At 38.0% G+C, this 22,341-nt stretch overlaps 2 protein-coding genes across 3 annotated transcripts; both read left to right on the plus strand.

Annotated features, from left to right (window-relative positions):
* Positions 1–605: 605 nt before the first annotated feature.
* Positions 606–16,720, plus strand: LOC142642211 (magnesium transporter MRS2-3). Of its 2 annotated transcripts, XR_012845614.1 has the most exons (7): positions 606–1,200; positions 1,480–1,719; positions 1,836–1,964; positions 2,186–2,343; positions 2,449–2,695; positions 3,326–3,696; positions 16,191–16,329. XR_012845614.1 is itself a non-coding variant. In XM_075816550.1 (6 exons), the coding sequence occupies exons 1-6, from the start codon at positions 778–780 to the stop codon at positions 16,476–16,478; spliced, it is 1,485 nt and encodes a 494-aa protein (XP_075672665.1). In that variant the 5' UTR covers positions 606–777; the 3' UTR covers positions 16,479–16,720. The 2 variants fall into 2 exon arrangements, 1 of the variants encoding a protein (XP_075672665.1); XM_075816550.1 differs by lacking the exon at positions 3,326–3,696 and having other exon boundaries at positions 16,191–16,720.
* A 2,580-nt stretch (positions 16,721–19,300) lies between these two features.
* On the plus strand, positions 19,301–20,404 carry LOC142643674 (uncharacterized). The gene is made up of 3 exons (XM_075818374.1): positions 19,301–19,687; positions 19,815–19,861; positions 19,965–20,404. Exons 1-3 carry the CDS (start codon positions 19,459–19,461, stop codon positions 20,097–20,099), a joined length of 411 nt encoding a protein of 136 aa, XP_075674489.1. The 5' UTR covers positions 19,301–19,458; the 3' UTR covers positions 20,100–20,404.
* The last annotated feature ends 1,937 nt before the right edge of the window (positions 20,405–22,341 follow it).

A 22,341-nucleotide genomic window follows, 5' to 3' on the forward strand; every position in this document is an offset into this window, starting at 1 on the left:
GTATAACTTGAAAATATATCATTCATCAAGAGTCTTTTTAGTGATTTTAATAAAGACATTCATGGTTAGATCCTCTTCCCCAATTATCAAAAATATATGCTCATTCTCATAAACATGTCCCAAAAAAAAAACACTTATAATTTCTAGTATAAATCCTCGTTGTATTATTATTTACAACAACAATTACATTTTTGTGTCAAAGCAATGCTACATGCATAATGATTTTTATAATAAATGTTGTAGCCGCTGAGTTGACAACAATGTCATAGCCACTAAGTTGACAACTTATTATTGATTCTCATTTGGGTTTGCCATTAAGACTAATTTATTAATATATCACAATTGTAAAATATAAAATAAAACCTTGCACCATATGATACAATAAAAATTGGTTTTATGTTTTTGGATGATGTTATATGCACAAAATTTGACAAAAATGTTCACACTAATTAAGTAGATAAGCTTTTACCGATTCTCCTCCAAATCCACTACTAACGTAACATTATTATTATTATTTGGGTAAAATTATTTATCAATTTTATTTTTGGGTATATATGGACTTTCTCTAAGCTTTTACTTCCCCAAGTCACGATAGCCTACATATTCAGTGGTGTCAGGCTTTCAGCCCAGGCAGGTACTTATCAAAAAAGACACAACTTGTACGGGTTAACCACTCTCTAATAAAGACTGCCACTTCCAACTGACCAAATTAAAAAAAAAAAAAAAAAAAACGACAAAGACAGTTTTGTTCGTGTTTTTGTGTGAAAAACCAAAACTATGAGGGGAGGTGGTTATGTTCCGAATAACCCACCACCCAAACCGGGTCTATCCATAACCGATGAAGACCCAGACACGGCCCGACCCATCTCCGCCCCTCACCGGAAGAAGGCCACGGGGGTGAGAGCTTGGATGGTGGTGGACTCCACGGGCCAAGCGGAGGTGATTGAGGCTGGTAAACATGCTATCATGAGACGAACGGGTCTGCCCGCCCGTGACCTTCGGATCTTGGACCCGCTTCTCTCGTACCCGTCAACCGTGTTGGGTCGAGAGCGAGCGATTGTGATCAATCTTGAGCACATCAAGGCTATCATCACGGCCCAAGAGGTTCTCTTGCTTAATTCTCGTGACCCATCTGTCACCCCTTTTGTTGAAGAGCTTCAGAGAAGGATTTTGCGTCATCACCACGCCACCACTGCTCAGGTTTCATCAATTTTCTCTCTCTTTATTCAATGTTTTGATTTTTGAGTAATGGGTTTTTCATTTTGTGTTGTTTTTGTTTCAATAATGAACCCCAATTTGTTGAATTATAATAAGAATCTAATTTCCTGTCCAATTAAACTTTTTTGGAATCCAAAGATTACATTTAAAAAAAAAAAATAATTATTAGTATTTTTGGTTGTAGTGACGTTGTTTTCCTTGTATTTATCAATTTGTTTTGAGTGTGTATGTTGTTGGTTTGGTGTTTTATGTTGTGCATAGGAGGGCAATGGTGATGATTCAAACTGGTCAAATTTGTATGACTTGGGAGAGCCACAATCAAGAGCCGGTAGTCCTGTAAATTTTTCTCAAGGGTTTCCACAGTATCAGGATCAGGATGAGGAAGGCAAGGCAGAGGGGAAACAAGGCCTTGACAATCAAGATGGAATGAAAGTTCTTCCATTTGAGTTTGTTGCATTGGAAGCATGCCTTGAGGCTGCTTGCAGTTGCTTAGAAAATGAAGTAAACATTATTTCTTTCTAGTTTGATGGTGTTTTATTCTTTTTTGATGTTGTTCTGTTCTGTTCAGTTCTTGTTTACTATGTTCTCATTTCTTATTGTATCTGTTTCAAAATCAGGCAAAGACATTGGAGCTGGAGGCTCATCCAGCCTTAGACAAGCTGACTTCAAAGATTAGTACGCTTAATTTGGAGCGTGTCCGGCAAATTAAAAGCCGTTTGGTTGCAATAACTGGACGTGTTCAAAAGGTAGTGGTTTTAAGATTGTGATTTCTGAATTATTTGGCATATTTATTATAACTCAGATGGTGTAATAGGCTGGAATGATTATATGAACCTGTGTTTGCATATCTATAATTGGTATGGCATCATTCAATTAAACCATGCCATTTAGTCAAAATCTTGTTTTATAGGTGAACTAGTTCACTTTACAGACTTTTGATTTATGGTGCATACGTGCTCATTTCCAGGTTAGGGATGAACTAGAACACTTGCTGGATGATGATGAAGATATGGCCGAGCTGTATCTTACGGAGAAGTTGCTCCAACAAAACCTTGAAAATTCATCTGCTTCCGCTCTAAGTGAGAACATGGATGATGAAGTTCTTGGATTAGACATGGATGATAGGCACGTACTAATCTCAGTATCATTTTAATCGTAGGTGTCCCTAGTTTTAATTATTTGATTACTATCTAACATGCTGAACATGGCCCATCATCTTCTTGTTATTAGAATACCTGCTGAAATCTCAGCAGAAGCTGGCAGGGGTTCTGCTAGTTACAAAAGTGAACTTCAAAACATCAACAATTCCCTGGAGCAACCATATGGTGTGTCTAAAGCACTTAGTAGGGACAGCCATGGGATCCATACTAGTACTACTCACAGTGTTACAGGCAAGCACCTGGATGTGGAGGAGCTTGAAATGCTGTTGGAGGCGTATTTTGTGCAAATTGATGGTACACTAAACAAACTATCCACGGTATGGAATTACATCTACAAACTCTCTATTTTCTCACTGAGTCACTGTGCGTCACTGTACCTTCACCCAGCCATACATAGGTTGACACTTGACATGATGTATGGTTTTCAAATTGTAGACAGACTAGCCCCTAAACCATACCCAAATACCAGCATAGCTAGTGAGTTATGGTTTAAATGGCACTTCCTCCTCCCATAGGAGTAGGATGGGGATGAGGTTGAGTTCAAAATCTACTGGTTGTGTATTTTGTTCATACCAATTAAAAACCCAACATAGATGGAACATCTTTTGGGGAAAAAAAACGTTCTCCTACCCAAAGAGAAATTGTTTTGACTTGTTTCACTCAAGCCTTATGATGTGGGAACTAGAAAGTGATTAAGGTAGTCCTCCTAGTTGATGTATACCTCATGAAATATATCAGTTTCACTTAACAACTCTTTTTTTGGTAAGTTGGTTCTACTTTACAACATAATTCAGCAATTAATGAGTTTGTCTAATAATAACAATCATCATGATTCTGATCGCCAATGCAGTTGGTCATTTTCTTATGCAAGAGCTTTTCCATCTAGTTTTAGATCCACCATCAACGACTTTCTCTACCTATGACCTTTTGTCTCCCCTTGTGAACAGAAGACGTGCTCTATCTCTAAAAGGCTTGTTGGGCTTGGCTTGTTGAAAGTTGACCTATTTTGTTCTCTCTGACAGTGCTGATAAGGTCAAAGTCCTAATGAGGGTTATCATAAATTACACGCTTACACTCTCTCTCTCTCTCTCTCTCTCTCTCTGTTGCTTTATAAATACTTTTGTGGAGAAGTTAGAAAAACCTTCTATTTCTGGTGATGGGGATTGTTGTCAATGGGTGGGAGTTGTCTGCAACAATGTTACTGGTCACGTCCAAGAACTCCATCTCAGAAGCTTTCCTCCTTCTCTGCTTGAATATTTTTCAATTGAAGCCTAACATGACGCTGCTATTCAATCTTATGCACAGTCAATGTTTGGTGGTAAGATAAATCCTTCCCTACTTGATTTGAAGCATTTGTTTTACTTGGACTTTAGCTAAAATAATTTTGGTCTAATTCCAATTCCTGGATTCCGTGGTTCCATGAAGAGTTTAAGATGTCTTAATCTCTTCAGTGTGGGATTTGGAGAATTGATACCTCCTCAAATTGGAAATCTCTCAAATTTTTACTATCTTAATCTTGGAGGCTTTGGTTATAATTTTTTAGCTGTCAATAACCTTCAATAATACAATGGACTAGAGCGTAATTAAATATCCACAAACAAACTTCAAACCATCAAAATCTTTCCTATGAAATCCATAAAAACCAAAAAGTTTAACAATAAAGTCTCCAAATACAATCTCAAAGAGTTCCACAAATGCCAAACTCACTATCCTAAGAAAATATACTAAAATAGTCCATCAACTAACATAGCTCCAAAAGAAGTCTTCAATCTATGACTCCAATGATCTACCACCAAAAGATATTCCATTGCTGTAATCTGAAAAGGTGGAGAAATGGGGGGTGAGCTAGAAGCTCAATAAGAGACTACAAAACATGAGGATGTCTTTCAAAACAAAACAATAGTATCATTGACAAAATATAATCTTTACAAAACATTTACAAATAGTTTTAACAATGATATAATATATTCTATAAAATTGTCAAAAAGAAGACATTTACTACAACACTGTAATCATTAAATAAAATAATATCCACTTTAATTGGCCAAAATACACTAAATAGGTAGAAACAATATATAATGACAATAAACAATTTTTCCACTTATAAAGGTCGATGCTAATAAAATAATAGTTTGATATGGAATACATTAAACATTAGCCAAATAAAGACATAAGCTGCTAAACACTTGGTGGGTGATTCCCATGGGGAACAATAACACTAACCTCAAAGAGGCAACACTGGCTCCAAAGAGCAAACGAGAACACTGCACCACACCACAATAACACTACTTCGGCCAAAGACCAACACTTAACCCTGTGTTGGCAAAGGTTGCAGATTGTCTAGCTAACCGTTTGAAAACATTCTTATTTTATTGCAATATTGTCAATACCAATCACATATCATATAACAAATACTTTCTCAAAAATATAGTTTTCAGTCATTCTTAACTTATACAGTTTCAAAACAATATACAAGAAATAATAAAATTCAAGTATGTGTATAAAATATTGACAATGGTATAAGTTTTTGGAAACTTCACTTTTGCAATTATATATATATATATATATATATATATATATATATATATATATATTTTATACCAAAAGTATATATAAATATACACATCTTGAGAGACGTTATGTTTTGAAGTCCACTTATCTCTAGTTGTTAATACTCGTAGTCTAGATCCAAAATCAAATGAACTTATCAAAAAAAAAAAAAAGATCCAAAATCAAATGAGCTCTTCCTCCACACCAAAAAGTAAGGAAGTAATACAATTATATAATTAATCCACCTTGACGTATACCATAAGGATGTAAGGGACACTTCCTAATAATTTACTAGTCTTTAAACATCTTTACAATCTTCTATAATATATTACTTCTCCTTATTACTATTATGTCTTTGAGGCTAATAGAGGTATTACAACTTGTAAGGGTACCATCTAATGAGAATATGCATGCTGGCAGTTCACCAAGAAGTCCTAATAGGTTAATACCATTACACCATTGGCTAGTTAAGTATCAGATTCCTATTTTCTTTAAGATTTCATATAACACTTCAACACCACCATGAAATACTCTATAAGATCCACATATATGTATAGCATCCATAGAAAACTCTACCCGTATAGCAATGACTATTAGAAATTTAATCTAATATATACATCAAATTGCAAATCCAACAGGTAACCAATACGATACAGCCCTCAATACGTGCTAAACATGTATATAGAAACCCAAGAAAAGTTCATTGTACTATTCAATCGAATTAATTCTATGGGACATGGACCCATTATGATATTCTCTAACAATCATCCACCTTAGCCGATTAAGTATATTATCTATCTATTTTAACGTGCTATAATATATTGAATGATCAAGTTCAACGTATAAAGGATTACATCTACAGTTTCGTCCTTGTGAAGCTTAGCAATTAGGGAAATAGCAAGCCGCTGCTCTCAAAATAAATAAAAAGAAAATTCCTTTCACGTGGCTGACTTAAAAAGATCCACTATTGATACCTCTAGAATAACACTCCAATTCAGTCAAGGAAGATTAATTCCACTCCAATTAGTACTCTTGAATAACACTCCTACTTGGGCTAGAGTTTAAGATCCACTAAAACTTAAATAAGCTTTCAAGACTTTAATTCCCAATTAAACTCAAATTAAGGTTGTTTAGATAGGCTAGAACTCTAAAGAATTCTAATAACACTTAAACTCCTAATTCAAATAGGTTTTAATCTCTTATCTTTTTCCTTAAGTGATAAGGAGACTAAAAGTTTAATAAGAATAATCCACAAAATAACTCTCATGTTACATCTTCTTTTATTTATTTTCTTTGTAGATACCATAATATAAAATAATTCATCAATTTCACTCTAGAAGTAATTAAATTCAATTTAAGTGAGGCGGGTGTTACATGTAGACCTTAGCCAAGCCTCCGATTTGCTTCAGGTGACAAACAAAATCACTTCCTTGTCAGAGTTGTGGTTATCACATTGCAGCCTTGGTTCCATCCCACCAACACCCAATTCTAACTTTTCATCTCTAGCCACCCTTGATCTTTCTTTTAACAGCTTTGAAAACGCTTTGATTCCATCATGGGTCTTTGGTTATCAAAATTTGGTTTCTCTTAATCTATCTGCCAATAGAAATAAAAATGAATTGCTTTGCTGGGAAATTCCAGATAGTTGTTTGCAAACCATTTTTAAGGTTTCTTTGAAACCACTATTCAGTACTTAGTAAAGAAAGATACTCATCAAAGCTGGAATTTTGAGATTTATGTATTAGATTTTAAGCATGGGTGGTTCCACTTTTTTCTTCATTGAATCCAAAACTTTTGAGTTTTCCATTGTGGAGGGGGGTTCTTTTTTCTCTTTACGTATCTTTGAGAGAGGACACTCTTCAATGCGCTCTGTTTTTCTGGGGAAGGAGAGTGCACATCGATTCATGAACCATTTGGAGGATTTATATTCTAAGAAAGCACCTGATCAATATGCTAGAACATTTAGAGAAGGTAACTTGGTGTACATCCTGCAACTGGGGTCAAATGCACATGGTAAGTTTTTAATGGTATCAAAACTTCTCCATGGTCGTCGGAAGGGTACGATAGTGATACCAGAAGGAAGATTGGGAAGTGGCTGTCACTATTTCTGCATTAATCTGAGGAAGATATTGAGACCAGTCAGGGTTCTTCCCAGAGAACTCAGGGTGTTACAGAGGTGGAGGCGCCGGTGGAGGGTGACTGCTCGCTTATCCAAGGCGGTGAGAAAAACATAGGGAAACCAAACACAGATGTTTCATCTTCCTATGCATCGGTGGTGGTGGGGCATTGGATTAATACCACCGACAGAGGGGTGGAAGGGAAGATGAAATCTGCGTTGGGAGGGGCGAAGATTTGGTCAGAAAGCAGTCGCAATCCCAGCAAGAAAAGTGTACCAGGACAGAGGGAGCAGGTTGGAAAGAAGATGGTGTCAGATTCAAGATGTGCTTACCGTGATTCCTGTAAGGCTAGTACTCTCGGTCAGAGGGAGCTTCTAGGGGCGAAGGTTTTGTCAACGGTAAAGGAAATTGAAAGTGATGGGATGAAACCTGAGCAAGCGCTGGATCTCTTTATGCGATTGGAACGTGGGTTAGATGGGAGTTGGGCTATTGTGTGGTCTGAGGTAAATGAAGTGGGCCCAAACTCCCTTAAACCCTCAAAGCCCATTAAGCTTATTCCCTCCAGCCCCTTTGTTCCAGCCAAGCCCAGTAGAGTGTGGAGGCCACGTCAAAATCCAAAAACGTTGAACCCAGCCCACCACCAGAGCTCCAATCCAGTTCCAGTAGCCCATGATTTGGGACTCAGACTTAAGATGCCGATGGAGGATCTGGTTCCGAGAGTGGGTCAAGTGGGCTCGTGTTCAAGGGAGGAAGAGGCGAGGCCGGCGAAGGCTCGCGATGAAGACCCAGGGACCGGAATAGTGGGCGAGGCCCCTAGCGGCGCCGATAAAGCTATTATCGGCGCCGGCGAGGAGCCGTCTGGGCTTTCGAGCCCAGATACTGGGTCGCTTCATCGGCTCGGGCTTTTGGAGCTGGGTATTTCCGGCGGCTTGGTGGTTGGCTCGGAGTTGGTAAGGAATGGACCGGTGAGTAATGGTATGACTCCTACTGAAGACTTGAGTAAAATGTTGGAGGATCAGCTTAGGGAAGGGGAAACAAACGTGGAAGAGGTGGATTCCGTTGGGGATTTTCAGGCAGAATCTGGGCTCACTATTCTTCCTAGGGAGTCCAGTGGGGGGGTGGTCAGTGGCTGTGGCAGTGGAGAGAACGATAATTGTGTGCTGGACTGTGAACCTCTGTCTCTTTGGGTTCCTTTTGATCCTAACGTGGGTACTTTGACTCAGGATTTTGTAGAGGGAGTACAGAGGAATGTATCTAGTCCACACTCAGATTGGGTATCCAAGCTGATGAAAAAATTCTGTAAATTGGTGGGGTTTCCTATTGTGAGACATGAAGCTCAATGTTTGGCCCTTTTTAGCATACTAGAACAGGACTGTCTCAAGGTGAATGACGAAGAGGTGGTTAAGAGACCTGCTAAATCAGGGACACGAGGCCTTAGGGAGCTTAAGGGGCTGATTTCATATGTCAATTACGAGGGTGCCATTGCTAGGAGTAAGAGCAGAGACTCTTTGACTGACTTTGGGGGTGCTAGTAGTTTTAAATGACGCTACGACTGCTTTCTTGGAATGTAAGGGGGCTTAATAATCCCCGGAAGAGAGAGGTGTGTAAGAACCTTCTAAAAGAGTGGAAGTGCGATTTAGTGTGTATTCAAGAAACGAAAGTTTCGTCTATTGATGGGGTCTTTGTTCGGAGTTTATGGGGTAGTCCGTTCACTGATTGGGCTGTTTTGGATGCGGTGCAGTCTTCAGGTGGGGTCTTGCTGATTTGGGATAAGAGAGTTTATGAGAAGTTGGATATTATTGTGGGTCAATTCTCTATTAGTGTTTTATTGAGAGGAGTGGGGGATGATTTTGTGTGGGCTTGTTCAGGTGTGTATGGCCCTAATGACAATGGGCAGCGGCCTAATTTGTGGGGGGAGTTGTCTCAGGTGCGCGCCAGGTGGCCTGTGGCGTGGTGTCTGGTAGGTGATTTTAATATTATCAGATACCCAAGTGAGAGACTTGGATGTGAGACTTTCAGCCCTGCTATGTTCGCATTCTCAGATTTCATAGAGAATAATTCCTTAGTTGATTTACCTTTAGAGGAGGCTTCTTTCACTTGGTTTCGAGATTCCGGTCTTCCCTCTATGTCAAGAATCGACAGGGCCTTGGTCTCTCTTGATTGGGAGGAGCACTTCGAGAATGTATCCCAACGGGTGCTTCCCCGTGTTCTTTCTGATCACTGCCCTATTCTGCTGGAAGCTGGGGTTGTTCGGCGTGGTCGAAGTGCTTTTAAATTTGAGAACATGTGGTTAAAGGATGAGGGCTTTGTTGATAGAGTTAAGCAGTGGTGGGATAGCTACAGTTTTGAGGGCTCTCCAAGTTTCGTCTTGGCCCAAAAGTTGAAGGCTCTAAAAGCAGACTTAAAAAAGTGGAATAGGGAGGAGTTTGGGGATTTGGCTTTTAGAAAGAAGACCATGTTGACTGAGCTGATGGGGTTAGATTTGAGAGAGGAGCTTGTGGGTCTTTCAAGCGAGGATCAGACTCGGCGTCTCCAACTCAAAGGAGACATAGAGCACTTGGCTACTCTTGAGGAGACTTCCTGGAGGCAAAAGTCGAGAGCCTTATTCGTGAAAGAGGGAGATAATAATACTCGATTTTTTCATAGATTAGCAAACTCCCATAGAAATGCTAATCAAATTAAAAGGATGGAGGTGAACGGTATCCTTTTTGAGGAGGAGCATGATGTTCGCTCTCAAATTGTCCTCTTTTACCAAGAGTTGTATAAGGAAACTGAGGTGGGGCGTCCTTCTATGGATGGGTTAGAGTTTGCCCGTATTGAAGAGGAGGATCGGGTGTCCTTAGAGAAGGAGTTTACAAAGGAGGAAGTTTTCCAAGTTCTAAAGGAGATGGAGGGGGATAAAGCCCCTGGTCCTGATGGTTTCACCATGGCCTTTTTCAGATTTGTTGGAGTGTCGTGGAAAGGGATGTAATGGATTTTTTTGAAGATTTCCATCGGCACTCTACGTTTGAGCGGTCTTTGAATGCTTCGTTCCTCACTTTAATCCCTAAGAAGTGTAGAGCCGTTAGCATTACAGATTTTCGCCCCATTAGTTTGGTGGGTAGTGTTTATAAGCTGTTGTCTAAGGTGTTGGCGAATAGGATGAGGAGGGTTTTGGATAATCTCATCTCTGAGACTCAGAATTCGTTTGTTGGCGGAAGACAGATTCTAGATTCAGTGCTTATTGCTAATGAATGTTTGGATAGCAGGTTGAAGAGCAGAATTCCGGGAGTGGTTTGCAAGCTGGATATCGAGAAAGCTTATGATCACATGAACTGGGAAGCCCTGTTTTATTTGTTGGGCCGGATGGGTTTTGGGGAGAAATGGAGGAGGTGGATTAAAGCTTGCGTTACGTCTGTTCGTTTCTCTATCCTTGTTAACGGTTCCCCTGAGGGTTTTTTTGGTAGCTCTCGTGGGTTGAGACAAGGGGATCCGCTGTCTCCGTTATTATTTCTTGTGATAATGGAGGTTTTAAGTAGGCTTTTGAAGAAGACAGAGGAGTGTAACCTTATTCGGGGTTTCCAGGTGGGAGCTGTGAACTCTGCTGGGGTGAGTATTTCCCATCTGTTATTTGCGGACGACACCATTTTATTTTGTGAGGCCTCTAGGGAGCAGCTACTGTCAATTAGGCTGGTATTGTCTTGTTTTCAGGCGTTTACGGCTTTGAAGGTCAATGTGGGGAAAAGCGAGATTGCCCCCGTGGAGGAGGTGAATAATATTGATGCTTTGGCTAATGTGCTTCAATGTAGAGTAGGCAAATTGCCTATGAAGTATTTGGGGATGCCGTTGGGTTCTTCTTTTAAGTCCCCCTTGATCTGGAATCCTATTTTGGAAAAGATGGAGAAGAGGCTCTCTGGGTGGAAGCGTCTCTATTTATCTAAGGGTAGGAGGCTCATGTTAATTAAGAGTACTCTCTCATGTCTCCCGACTTACTTTCTATCTCTCTTTACTATTCCTAAAGCAGTGGCGGCTAGATTGGAAAATATTCAGAGGAAGTTTCTTTGGGGGTCTTCGGAGGGGGGTTTCAAATATCCTTTGGTGGCATGGGATAAGGTGTGTCTTCCCGTCGAGATGGGTGGTTTGGGGTTAAGAAAGGTGGTGTCGTTTAATCAGGCTTTATTAGGGAAGTGGTTGTGGAGATATGGCCTCGAAGATACCCACCTGTGGCGTCGTGTTATTTCTTCAAAATATGGCGAGGGTCAAGGGGGGTGGAGGTCTAGGGCTTGCAGGAGGTCCCATGGGTGCGGCCTTTGGAGAAGCATTAACGAAGGTTGGGAGAACTTTTCTAAGCATCTTTCATTTGTAGTGGGGGAAGGTTCTCGTATCCGATTTTGGCTTGATAGGTGGATTGGTGATGCTACTCTAAAAGTTCTCTATCCTGAGCTTTATGAGTACTCAGCAGTCAAGGATGCCTGTATCTCAGAGGTTTTGTGGATTCCAGAAAGAGGTACTGTTAGAGTGTGGAACTTAACGTTTTATAGAGCTTTTGAGGATTGGGAGTTGGCGGCTTCGTATTCTCTTCTCCGGCTTATCCAAGCTCGTATTCCTCAGGGTAGTAGGAGAGATACCCTTTACTGGAGGCTTAAAGGGGATGGTATGTTTGATGCTCGGTCTTATTACCTCGCGATCCGGGGTATTTCGAATTCTTGGCTTCCTTGGAAGGGGGTTTGGAAACCTAAGATCCCTAAGCGGGTGGCGTTCTTTCTATGGTCTGCTGCTCATGGCCGGATTCTCACCTTGGATAACCTCATGCTTAAGGGTCGGACTTTGGTTAATAGGTGTTGTTTATGTTGCATGGATGGGGAGTCGGTTAACCACCTTCTCCTGCATTGTCCTGTTACAAACGCTCTATGGTATTGTATGCTTCAGGCCTTTGGGATTCCTTGGGTTATGCCAGGATCGGTGGCGGATTTGATCTGTTGTTGGTATCAGTGGCATGGAAAGGATAAGTCGGACATATGGAACTTGGTTCCAGGGTGCTTAATGTGGATTGTGTGGTTGGAGCGGAATCGTCGTTCCTTTGAGGACAAAGAGAAGACCTTGATTGAGCTAAATCTTTTATGTCAGCGTAGTCTCTTAGAGTGGTCTCGTTGTTGGGGGTTTACTAATTGTTCTTCTCTTTCTGTGTTTATGTCCTCTCTTAGCTTATCCCTCTAGTAGCTTTTCTCTTGTTGTTCATCATCATGAACTTCTTGTATGACTTACTTTCTTTCATTTATAAAAGTTTTCTGATTACTTATCAAAAAAATAAGGTCCAATCCCTATTGGTTTGCAAAACATGACTTCTCTTAAGCACCTTGATCTACCTGCCAACAATTTCAACTCTTCAATTCCCAATTGGCTCCAATTGCAATTTTTGTATTTGATTTGTTGTACCCTTGTTCACTCCTTATGTACTAGGGTGCTTCCTTCCTTTTTGGTATCAATGTATCTTATTACTTATCAAAAAAAAAAAGTTTCCCAATTGGTTGTGTAGTTTTAGTCATCTGGAGCACTGATTGCTTAACATGTGATAATGTGAGGAGAGATGTCTTAACATTTCTTACACCGAGTTTTATGGTCAATTCCCACTAGAGTTATCCCACCTCTCCCAATTGGACTCACTTGGTCTAACTAGAATTGACAATGTTTGTCTCAAAACATCTGTTGTTGACATGTCCTCTATTTCGCTTAGCTCTTTGATCAATCTATCTTCATCCTTGACATCCCTTACTCTTGAAAGTTGGAGAAGTTAAAAAATCCTTCTATTTCTGTTGCTCAATAAATATTCCTTTTGTGGAGATGTTAGAAAACTAACTTGTCAACTAGTAGTTAGATAATCCAGAAAATATTTTCCTTTGGTCCTTGTTGCCTCAAATCCAAAGCATGCAGTTTCTAAGCTCCATGGGGTGAATGTTCTTTTGGACACGTTATTGAAGTTGCAGTATATTGATGTCTAAATCAAGTTGTACTCCCCTTCAAGATTTTAATTGGTAAAGGCAGATAAGTTTCACATTTTGTTGCTTATCACAGTTCTGTTTTGGTAGGAAATGAACTCACGTTGTGTATTATTAGAAAATTGTGTTTTTTCAAGTGGTTGAGTTGCCATTTTTGAGCCAAAATTAAAGTGGGCCCCACACGTTCTTTGAGGCTGGTTTGAGTTGGGGCTTTCTTTTCCAAACCATTTAGGAGTGAATGAGACATTGACTCCTAAAGTGTCTACTTAAACATGGGTGAAAGTAGTGAAAATGCTTGAATCCCACATAGGAAACGAAAAGGAAAGAGACAATTTGGGTTATATAGAATGGTTTGACTATTGGGTTGGTCCCCAAATGACACCCTACTTTTGTGGAGTGGGAAGGACCAAGCGAAGTGGGCCTCCACCACCTATGAAGCACGGGTGCAGCGTTTGGGCCGCCGCACCCGCGTCGGACGCGGCCGGACACGGCGACGCCGCTGCCTGCGCGTCCGTGCCGCGTCCGGCAATAAAAAATCATTTTTTTCGGCACCGATTCGGCCCGAATCGGTCCGTATTGGGTGAAATCGGTCCGGCCGAAAATCGGCCGATACCGGAGAAATCGGCCGATATTGGCCGAAATATGCCGATACCGGCCGAAATATGCCGATACCGGCTGAAATTCAAAAAAAAAAAAAAAAAAACAACAACAACAGGTGCGTATGGCTGGAAAAAAAAAAAAAAAAAAAAAAAAAAAAAAAAAAAGGTGCAAACACACCGTTTGGAAAAAAACCAAGACCCAACCCTCTCACTCTTCATTTTTCTTGAGCCTCTCTCCCACTCTCTACCTTCACTCTTCAGCTAGGCTCTCTCCTATTCTCTGTATTGTAGTTATTATTTACCATTGCTCTTAAATTTGGTATATATTTATATAATGTGAAAAAAGTATGTTTAACAATATATTAAAAATATAAATAATAATTTTTTAATCGCCGTACCCCGCCGCACCCTCACCCTACTTTTTCAAAAATTGCCGAGTCCCGCACCCGCTCCCGCACCCGCACCCGAATCCCAAAACGCACCCGTGCTTCATAGTCCACCACACACGTCGCCTGCTCACCCTCAGTGAAACAAGCTAGAAAGCATGGGTGCGGATTCGGGTTTGGGTGCGGGTGCAGTGCAGTGATTCAGCAATTTTTGAAAAAGTAGGGTGCAAGTGCGACAAGATACGTTTATTAATAAATTATTAAATATATTTCTTATATATTGCTAAGCATATTTTTTCATACAATGGTAAACATATACCAATTTAGAGCAATAATAGATAGTAAAGTGAACACTGAATACATAAAGGGAAGCAGTGTTTCTCTTACCGAGAGATGGAGAGATTGAGACCGAGGTTTGAGATTTTATGAAGAGTTGGGGGAGTGAGCTTGGGTCAGTGAGGCAAAGGAGGGAGTTTGAGGCAGAGCCATGGGTTAGAGAGAGAGAGGAGACGGAGAGAATGAGAGAGTTGGAGAGAGTTTGAGATGAGTTTAGGGTTTTTTATATTTAAACTAGGATGTCAAAACAGTGTGTTTTGACAAAAAAATTTATGTGTTTTTTATTTATTTTAAAACACTTATTTCGGCCCATATTGGACCGATTTGGGGCCTATTTCGGCCCATTTCAGACCGAATCGGACAGAATCAGACTGTATCGGAAAAAAAAAAAAAAAAAAAAATCGGTTGCAGACATGTGTGCACGGCGCGTCCATGCGTATCGGACTCGGGTGTGCTGACCCAATCAGCACGCCCGTGCTTTATAGGAAACAAGCTGGGATTGGGTTGGGCTTGAGTGGAGTGAGCTGGGCCTGTCCAGAACAATGTGTCTATTTGACTTGCACATGTTTTGAACTTGTGTCCAAGAGTCTCAAAGCACTACTATGAGGAATGAAATCTGTCTTATGGAAATAGTGTGAAAAACTAGCCTTCATCTGATTCAAAATTTTCTATTTGTATTCTTTGAGTCTCAAAGCACCACTTTATGGGTCAGAATCTTTCTATTTCTATTCTTCTGGTTTGTTAGTTCCATTTGTGCATTTATCTACACACATTAGAACAGTGGTTTACGTTGTTTTGTTTACAAAATCATTAATAATAATATGTCAAGTATTATACCCTGTACAACTCTCAATCTTTCTTTGATCAATTGACAAAGTCTCTGATGGTTGAGTAAGAGATTTAGGGTTCAATCCCCGATTACACAAAAAATTGATTGGTGTCTTGGTTTGATGATACAGAGGGCAATCATTAGAATTAGACGTCTTAGGTTGAAATTTTATCCAAAAAAAAATGTTAGGACATAAGTACCATAGGGATATGTATATATTAATTATTAAATATATTTTATTTCTATTTTCTATATTTTGTTAAACATATATTTTTCATATAATGTTAAATGTGTATCAATTTAAGAGCAATAATAGATAATAAAGTGAGCCAAGCAAGGAAATGACTAAATGCGCAACTTATGAACTCGAGCAAGGAAAATAGAGTGAGATCAAGCGACACTGTGACACAGAGAAAGAGAGAGTGAGCCAAAGAGAGAGATCGTGCAACAGAGAGAGAGAGAGAGAGAGAGAGAGAGAGAGAGAGAGAGAGAGAGAGAGCTTACCTCTGCCGTTGCCCTTTGCTTTTGCCGATAATCCCACCATTTCCCTTTGCTTTTGCCAATAACCCCAAGAGAGTGAGAGTGAGAGAAGGAGAGAGACTAAGTGAGAGAAAACGATCAGATTAGGGGGCTTGGGGTTGGCTTTTTGGTTTTCAAGTTCTGCTCTCAAAACGCAGCATAACGGGATAAAGTTTTTGAGGTTTATTATTATTATTTTCTTAAATTTCTATATGAGGTGTGTCCCAGCCGTGTCCCTTCATTTAAAAAAAAAAAAAACAGCTATGACATAGGTACAGCCGTGTCACGCCTGTGTGTGTTAGACGGGCATGGCAGTCAAAATGTCTTGTTTGTGCTTTCCAGGTTAAACCCTGTAATTATATAACTCAAAAAAAAAAGAGATCTAGAATATTGACATTGATCTCCACTAATGAGAAACAAGATACCTTTTTCATGATATTTTAGGATGCTTTTGATTTTCTAATTTTATATTATCATTTTTGGTGGTTTTGGCTTTTGAAGCTTAGGGAGTATGTTGATGATACAGAGGACTACATCAACATAATGCTGGATGACAAACAGAACCATCTCCTGCAAATGGGAGTCATGTTGACAACAGCAACCATGATTTTGAGTGCATTTGTTGTGGTTGCTGGTATTTTTGGCATGAATATCACTATCGAGATGTTTAATAATACTCAATTAGGGATGTCAAGGTTCCTATGGGTTGTTGGGGGCAGTTGCACTGGCAGTATTTTCTTATATGTGATTGCTATTGCCTGGTGTAAGCACAAGCGCTTACTAGAGTAGTGAAGAGCCAGCTGTGGATCTTTGTAAGGGGCCTTTTGATTTCTAGGATCTGTTCTGTATTTGTGCTGGATGAATTTTACAGAGACAACTTACTATACATCTTACTGTACTGGGCTATTTCCATACTTATGCTTGGATGTTGTAAAATGAGCGTTACAGTTTCTACATGTTTTTGCCTACATATGCTTTGACTGCTGTACAATAAAAATGTTACAATTCAAATATAGAGCTTTGCTGGTAAAGTCCAATTGAAGTCTGCCATATTTAATTGATTGTCTACAGAAATGCAGCTGATGTTTGGAAGGGTTACAGAATTTTTTTTTTTTTTTTTGGGGGGGGGGGGGCGGGGGGAGCTAAATATTTTGTTGAAGAGTAGTGGATGAAAGGCCTTTTTAGAGACGTAAACTGTAAAGGTTTGTAATGAATTTTTGAAAGTAGCCCACAGAAGATCATCTTCATGGTGTCCTGGAGATCTAAATGGTTTCCCCTCATCACAAAATGGCACAAACAGACCTCAATGCAAGATGCCTTTGAATTTAAACTGTACTCCTATGATTATTAGGTTAAAACTTCACCGAGCAGTAGGTCGATTGAATGAAAACTCGTCCTAAGTGGCATTCCAAGTCTTCCTCGTAAAGCCTCTTGAAGGGTAATCCTTCCTACTTTCTTCCTCAGTCCATATTCTCATGCTTCTTTAATCTTGCTTTTCTGCCTAATCCTTCTCCCACTTTGCAGTCTCAGTTACTGGTGGTCGTCTGTTGTCTGGTGAACCTGAGGAAATGATGTTTTATATATTGGTTAAGATGGAACGACTGATTTCTCATAGGAGAAGCTCAAAGTGCATGGGCAGTCTTTTAAGTTTTCGTTTGGATTAGTTTAAAAACGTGCGTTTTGAATAAATCAAAGCAAAACGATTTCAAAATGTGTTTTGAAAATGTGGATTCTTAAAATAAGGTAGAGCATTTGGTGAACTTTTGACGAGTGTTATTATTGTGAGAAACTTTGGTACGAAAAAGTGGAAAAACAGTTTTTACTAAAAATCGATTTTTTGAAAATAAAAATATTTTTAAAAAAATCCCTATGAGCTTCAATTTGAAAATGCACTTTCTGTCTAGTTTTAAAAAGACAATTTTCTTAAAATTGCAAAGCCAAAGACCAACTTTTCTGTATATCATTTATTGCTCCATTTATTTTGAAGTAAAATATTTTTTGAAAAATATTTTTCCATTTTCAAGTGTCTATTTGCAAGTAAAATATAGTCAAATTTATAAAATATTTTACGTTAACCGTAATTTTTTTTTTTATAAAAAGTTGTAAAATGTTTTACCTTTGAAAACTTAGTAAAATTTTTTTCAAAAACACATAGTGGCTTCCCTTCCTCCATCTGGTAGCTAGGTCATTGGTCCGGCGATCTGTGATGGTGGTCCGGTGGCAAGAGACGCCTCCTTAGCGATTGGTGCCGGCAATTCGATAGCTAGAGACGCCACACTGGTGACCGATGTTGGCAGTCCGATGGCTAGAGACACTGCACTGCAATCGATGCCGATGGTCCGGTAACTGAAGACACCATTTTGTCAACTGATGTTGGTGGTGTGGTCATGGAGAATACAGCTCCAATGGTGATCATTGGCAGTCCAGTTGCTAGAGCCACCGCTTTGATTGCTGGTTCCAGAGATCTAGTCACTGAACCACCGATGCTAACAACTTTGGTGTTGAGCCATCAGTTTTAATGGTTTACTTGAAAATTTTTATTTGTCAAACCAAATGCCAAAAAATATTTTACTTCAAAATAAACAAAGCATTAAAATCATCTATCGTTGGGTTAAATAAAACTATGGTAGTTACCAACATCTTACCAAGGACATTGATTCCAAGGCGTGAAAAAATTTATAGTAAAGTGTGGTAGATAATAATGTATTTGTTTTTAGTTTAAATTATAAATTACACCCCCAATTTTTTTTTCTTTGAATTTTCTCCTTTAAAGTTTTTTTTTTCCTTCAATCCTTTAACTTTCATTTATATTCAATATAGTCCTTTCATCTAGTGTTAAGTCTCATAGTATTGAGATTTTTTGTTTTCTAAATTTTTTTTTTTTTAAAAATGTTGAAAATTTATTTCTTTGACATGGCATGAGATGAGAGAAGGGATGAGTTAATGAGAGTGAGGCGTAGAGGGTCTAATAACAATTTTGTTCAAGCTAGCACTTTTGAAATTAATTTCTTATTCATTCCTTAACGGTTTTAAGAAAACAATCATATTTATTTATTCTTTTCACATAGGAGAACATGACCTAATGTGCACCCACCTTAAATGATCGTAGTTCCATATTTATTATGGCTAAATAATAGTAAAAAAGCTATTGAAATCATTTTTATTTTTTCCAATACAACAAAATTTTTAGACTTTAAAAAGCTGTAAATAAGCAAATAAACTTTTTTTAAAAAAATCTTATAAGAGAAAAGTTAACCTAAACTCAGTTTTAATAATAAAATATAACGTGCTAGATAATGAAAAATAAATAATTAATTTATAAAATGTTCAACATTAGTAATAGATCGGATATTGAAAATATTTATATTTATACGTCAAATTGATAAGTAATGCGGTTAATATTTTGATCTACAATATAAAAAATTTAATACTACTTCAGTATAAAAAGTTAAAAACATGAAAATGCGTTAATAAAAAAAAAGAAGAAGAAAGTATAAATTTTAATTTATATAATAGACGGATCGAGTTAATTCAATCCGGGCGGGTTGGGTTGAAATTGGATACAAGATTGTTGGGGTTGCTATATATTTCTTTTTATTTCATGTAGGCCTGGACTGGTTTGCAGGGCCTATTTAAAAAATTATAATTTTAATAATTTGAATCATCCGAGTTACGCAAATTTAGACGGACCAAGAAAGCCTTATCTTCATCCCTATCTAGAGGACAGGAAGAGAGTGCGAGAGAGAGTTTTAATGGTTGCTCTCTAATAATGAGTTCAATAGGCCAAAGTATTCTGATGGCACTGACTGTCACAGTGAACAAGTATGCTTCATCAAACGTGCAGGCAGTTCATAGAAGTGAAAGAAAAAGACCAACCTCAACCTCAACCTCAACCAACACCAACTCTACCTCTACAGACATAGCAAGGAGAGGCCTCCTTTTGTCCACAGTGCTTGCTGCTACTCAAATTACTGACTCCAGAACCGAGCTTCTTCAAAGTATCCCATATTCTCTCTCTTTAGCTTCCATTGCGCTTTCTTTTTTAGTTATTTTCTTGGTTCCATGCATTCACTTTCTTTTTTCAGTCTATAGTTTACATTACTTAGCAGTTGATAATCTTATCAGAGTATTTGAAGAAGTCAGACGAGAACAAGGCCAAAAATGACAAGGAGGTAAATGTTTCCCTGTTCAGATTTCCTTTCCTGGACTCAAGGTGTAAATGTAATGACTAGTTTTTAGCAAAACAAATGTACTAATTTGATTTCTAAAATGCAGAGATTGGATAGTTATTACAAGCGCAATTACAAGGACTACTTTGAGTTTGTGGAAGGATCTTTGAATGGGAAAGAAGGGCAGCAGCTTACAGAATCAGAGAAGGGTATTCTCGATTGGCTTAAAAGAAACAAATGAAATGACGTTTCAAATTATTTCTTGAAGCTATATAATAAGCTGCTTAAAAGATGTTCTTGGTAACAACAAATTTTTCTTGTTTAGCACCCATGTGCTGTGATTTCAGACCAATATCAGTAGGTAGGATTTCTATATCTTGGGTTTTTAGTTTAACAATATCAAGTAGATGATACTTCCTTTAGTTTTAAAAATATTGGAATTGACATATATGAGAAGACTTGCAGCAGTTGAAAATTGGAAATTTGTGCAAATCCTGCTTTGTTGAATTGAAACAAGCTTTTTTAATTTTTTATTTATTTTTTTACTATCATTATCATGAGTTAATTACTTTTATTGCAAGAGGAAAGGCAACTCTAGAGTCAGAGGCCAGAACCTCCAGAAAGAGAGGAAATTATAGTAGATATACTGTTATTGAAACAAGCATAAAAGTTTATATTTCTCATTTTTGTCATGGAAATTCAAATGAAATGATTTGCTTATGTAGTAACACTGTAGCAGTTCAATGAGTAATGATTTGCTTATCAACGAAGGGCCTTTACGGTTTAATTCTGTGCAACTTTTTGTAATATATTTTATTTACCCAAAGCAATTTATAAATCCTTCTCTGTTCAGTTGTTCACTGTTCAATATATAGTCGAGGTAATAATTCAGGTGAAATAGCTTTAGCTGATTGATATGCTATTAGGCGTTCCATTCCCAGATTAGGTTTGGCTATCAAAAACTATGTCAGGCTCCGTCAAGTTCCAACTTAATTTTGAGACCAAAAGCAATCATGTCTACAGCTGGGAAAGTTTCTATAGATAGAGGGAATATGAAAAAGGAGGAAGGGATTGGATTTCCTTGAGTAACTAGCATTAAACGAAACCAAGACAAGTATTAAATGTTTAGGATTATTAATTTAATTTTAATCCAAATACAAGCTGAGCTTGATTTTATCAATGATTTAGATTACATGTTCAAACTAAGTTTATTTTATTATCAAACAAGTTCAAGCTTATTCAAGACCTAATTGATTAACTTATTTTTTACCCACACTGTTAATGACAATAGATTAAGTGTTGACAACCATGTCAAAAATGTCAAGTCTTTAACGTATATTTGTGAATCCAAGACAAAATACCTAAGATTAGCTAGAGGAAAGAGCAATTTTTGGAATCTCAACACATGTTTGACACATCCTTAATTGACCAAGATTTAATCTAGACTCCTCCTCAATCAATTGAGAATTGTAGAGTAGATTTTGACTTGATGCGTTTTTATAAAGTCAACTATAAAAATGGGGTTGTGAAACCTTAATTAGTATGTCTATAATGGGCATGACTTTTATAGCATAATAAAAGAGAATTCTTCTCTTTGAACTAGACTTTTATGTGGTTTAAAAATATTCTTATTAATAAAGGGTAACTTCTCTTAGAAATATGGTTATAAATGTCAAATAATAAATTTCAATTTGAATTCAAAAAGAGAACTCCTAAATTTTAGGATTTTTTTTTCCTTTCACGTTCATCTTTTTATTCCCTAAAATTGATCCTTTTTATTTGTTTGAAAAATTAAAATATATATTTACAAATTATAATAGGTGCAAATTATTAATCTTAAAAAAAAAGAAAAAAAAAAAGAGCCCAGCACATGCAACACGTGTGCTTAGAGAGTATATATATATAGCAACCTTTATGTCCTATGCATGAGTTCTTTTACAAACAAATTTTTATGTTTGAGTTTGGTTCGTTTACTAGATAAACATGCCTAAACAAGTTTTTTTCCCAAATTGAACCCAAACTATTCAAAAATGAATTGGTCTATTTATACTTTATATCCCTAAAAGTAATAGGGCCATAATAGAAAAGCAAAATCTTTACAAAGCATATGTGAGTCAATTTGATTGATGTAGGCTTACTCCCCTTAGAGCATTCACATCAGTTGGTGGATAGTCATGTATAATACAAAAATTCCTCAATTTTACACATTTTGAGCAAAAAATCTCCTACATCAGTAAGTGCAAAGCTGTGCAAAAATTGTGAAAATTCATCCATGAGCTACAGTAACCGTGTAAATATACACGGCTACTGTAGCTCCTTCATTTATTTTTTTATCAATTTCCGGTTCGCTCGTTTTTTTTTCTCTCTTTTCCGAGCTTAACAAACTCAGCAACGTCTCTCTTCACCTTCCTCTTTTTCCTCAGATACACACAAACACAAACACACCCACACACAAACACATCCACACAGACAAATCAGAGAAT

Source organism: Castanea sativa, chromosome 7 (assembly GCF_040712315.1).
Source record: "Castanea sativa cultivar Marrone di Chiusa Pesio chromosome 7, ASM4071231v1".
In the NCBI taxonomy this organism is placed as follows: Eukaryota; Viridiplantae; Streptophyta; class Magnoliopsida; order Fagales; family Fagaceae; genus Castanea; species Castanea sativa.

Excerpts from the sequence above, each read along its gene's own strand:
- LOC142642211 (XM_075816550.1), top strand. The coding sequence starts at position 778 with ATGAGGGGAGGTGGTTATGTTCCGAATAACCCACCACCCAAACCGGGT. Across the intron at positions 1,201-1,479 it reads ACCACGCCACCACTGCTCAG|GAGGGCAATGGTGATGATTC; the intron begins GTTTCATCAATT and ends TGTTGTGCATAG. Across the intron at positions 2,344-2,448 it reads GGATTAGACATGGATGATAG|AATACCTGCTGAAATCTCAG; the intron begins GCACGTACTAAT and ends TCTTGTTATTAG.
- LOC142643674 (XM_075818374.1), top strand. The coding sequence starts at position 19,459 with ATGAGTTCAATAGGCCAAAGTATTCTGATGGCACTGACTGTCACAGTG. Across the intron at positions 19,688-19,814 it reads CAGAACCGAGCTTCTTCAAA|AGTATTTGAAGAAGTCAGAC; the intron begins GTATCCCATATT and ends TAATCTTATCAG. Across the intron at positions 19,862-19,964 it reads AGGCCAAAAATGACAAGGAG|AGATTGGATAGTTATTACAA; the intron begins GTAAATGTTTCC and ends TCTAAAATGCAG.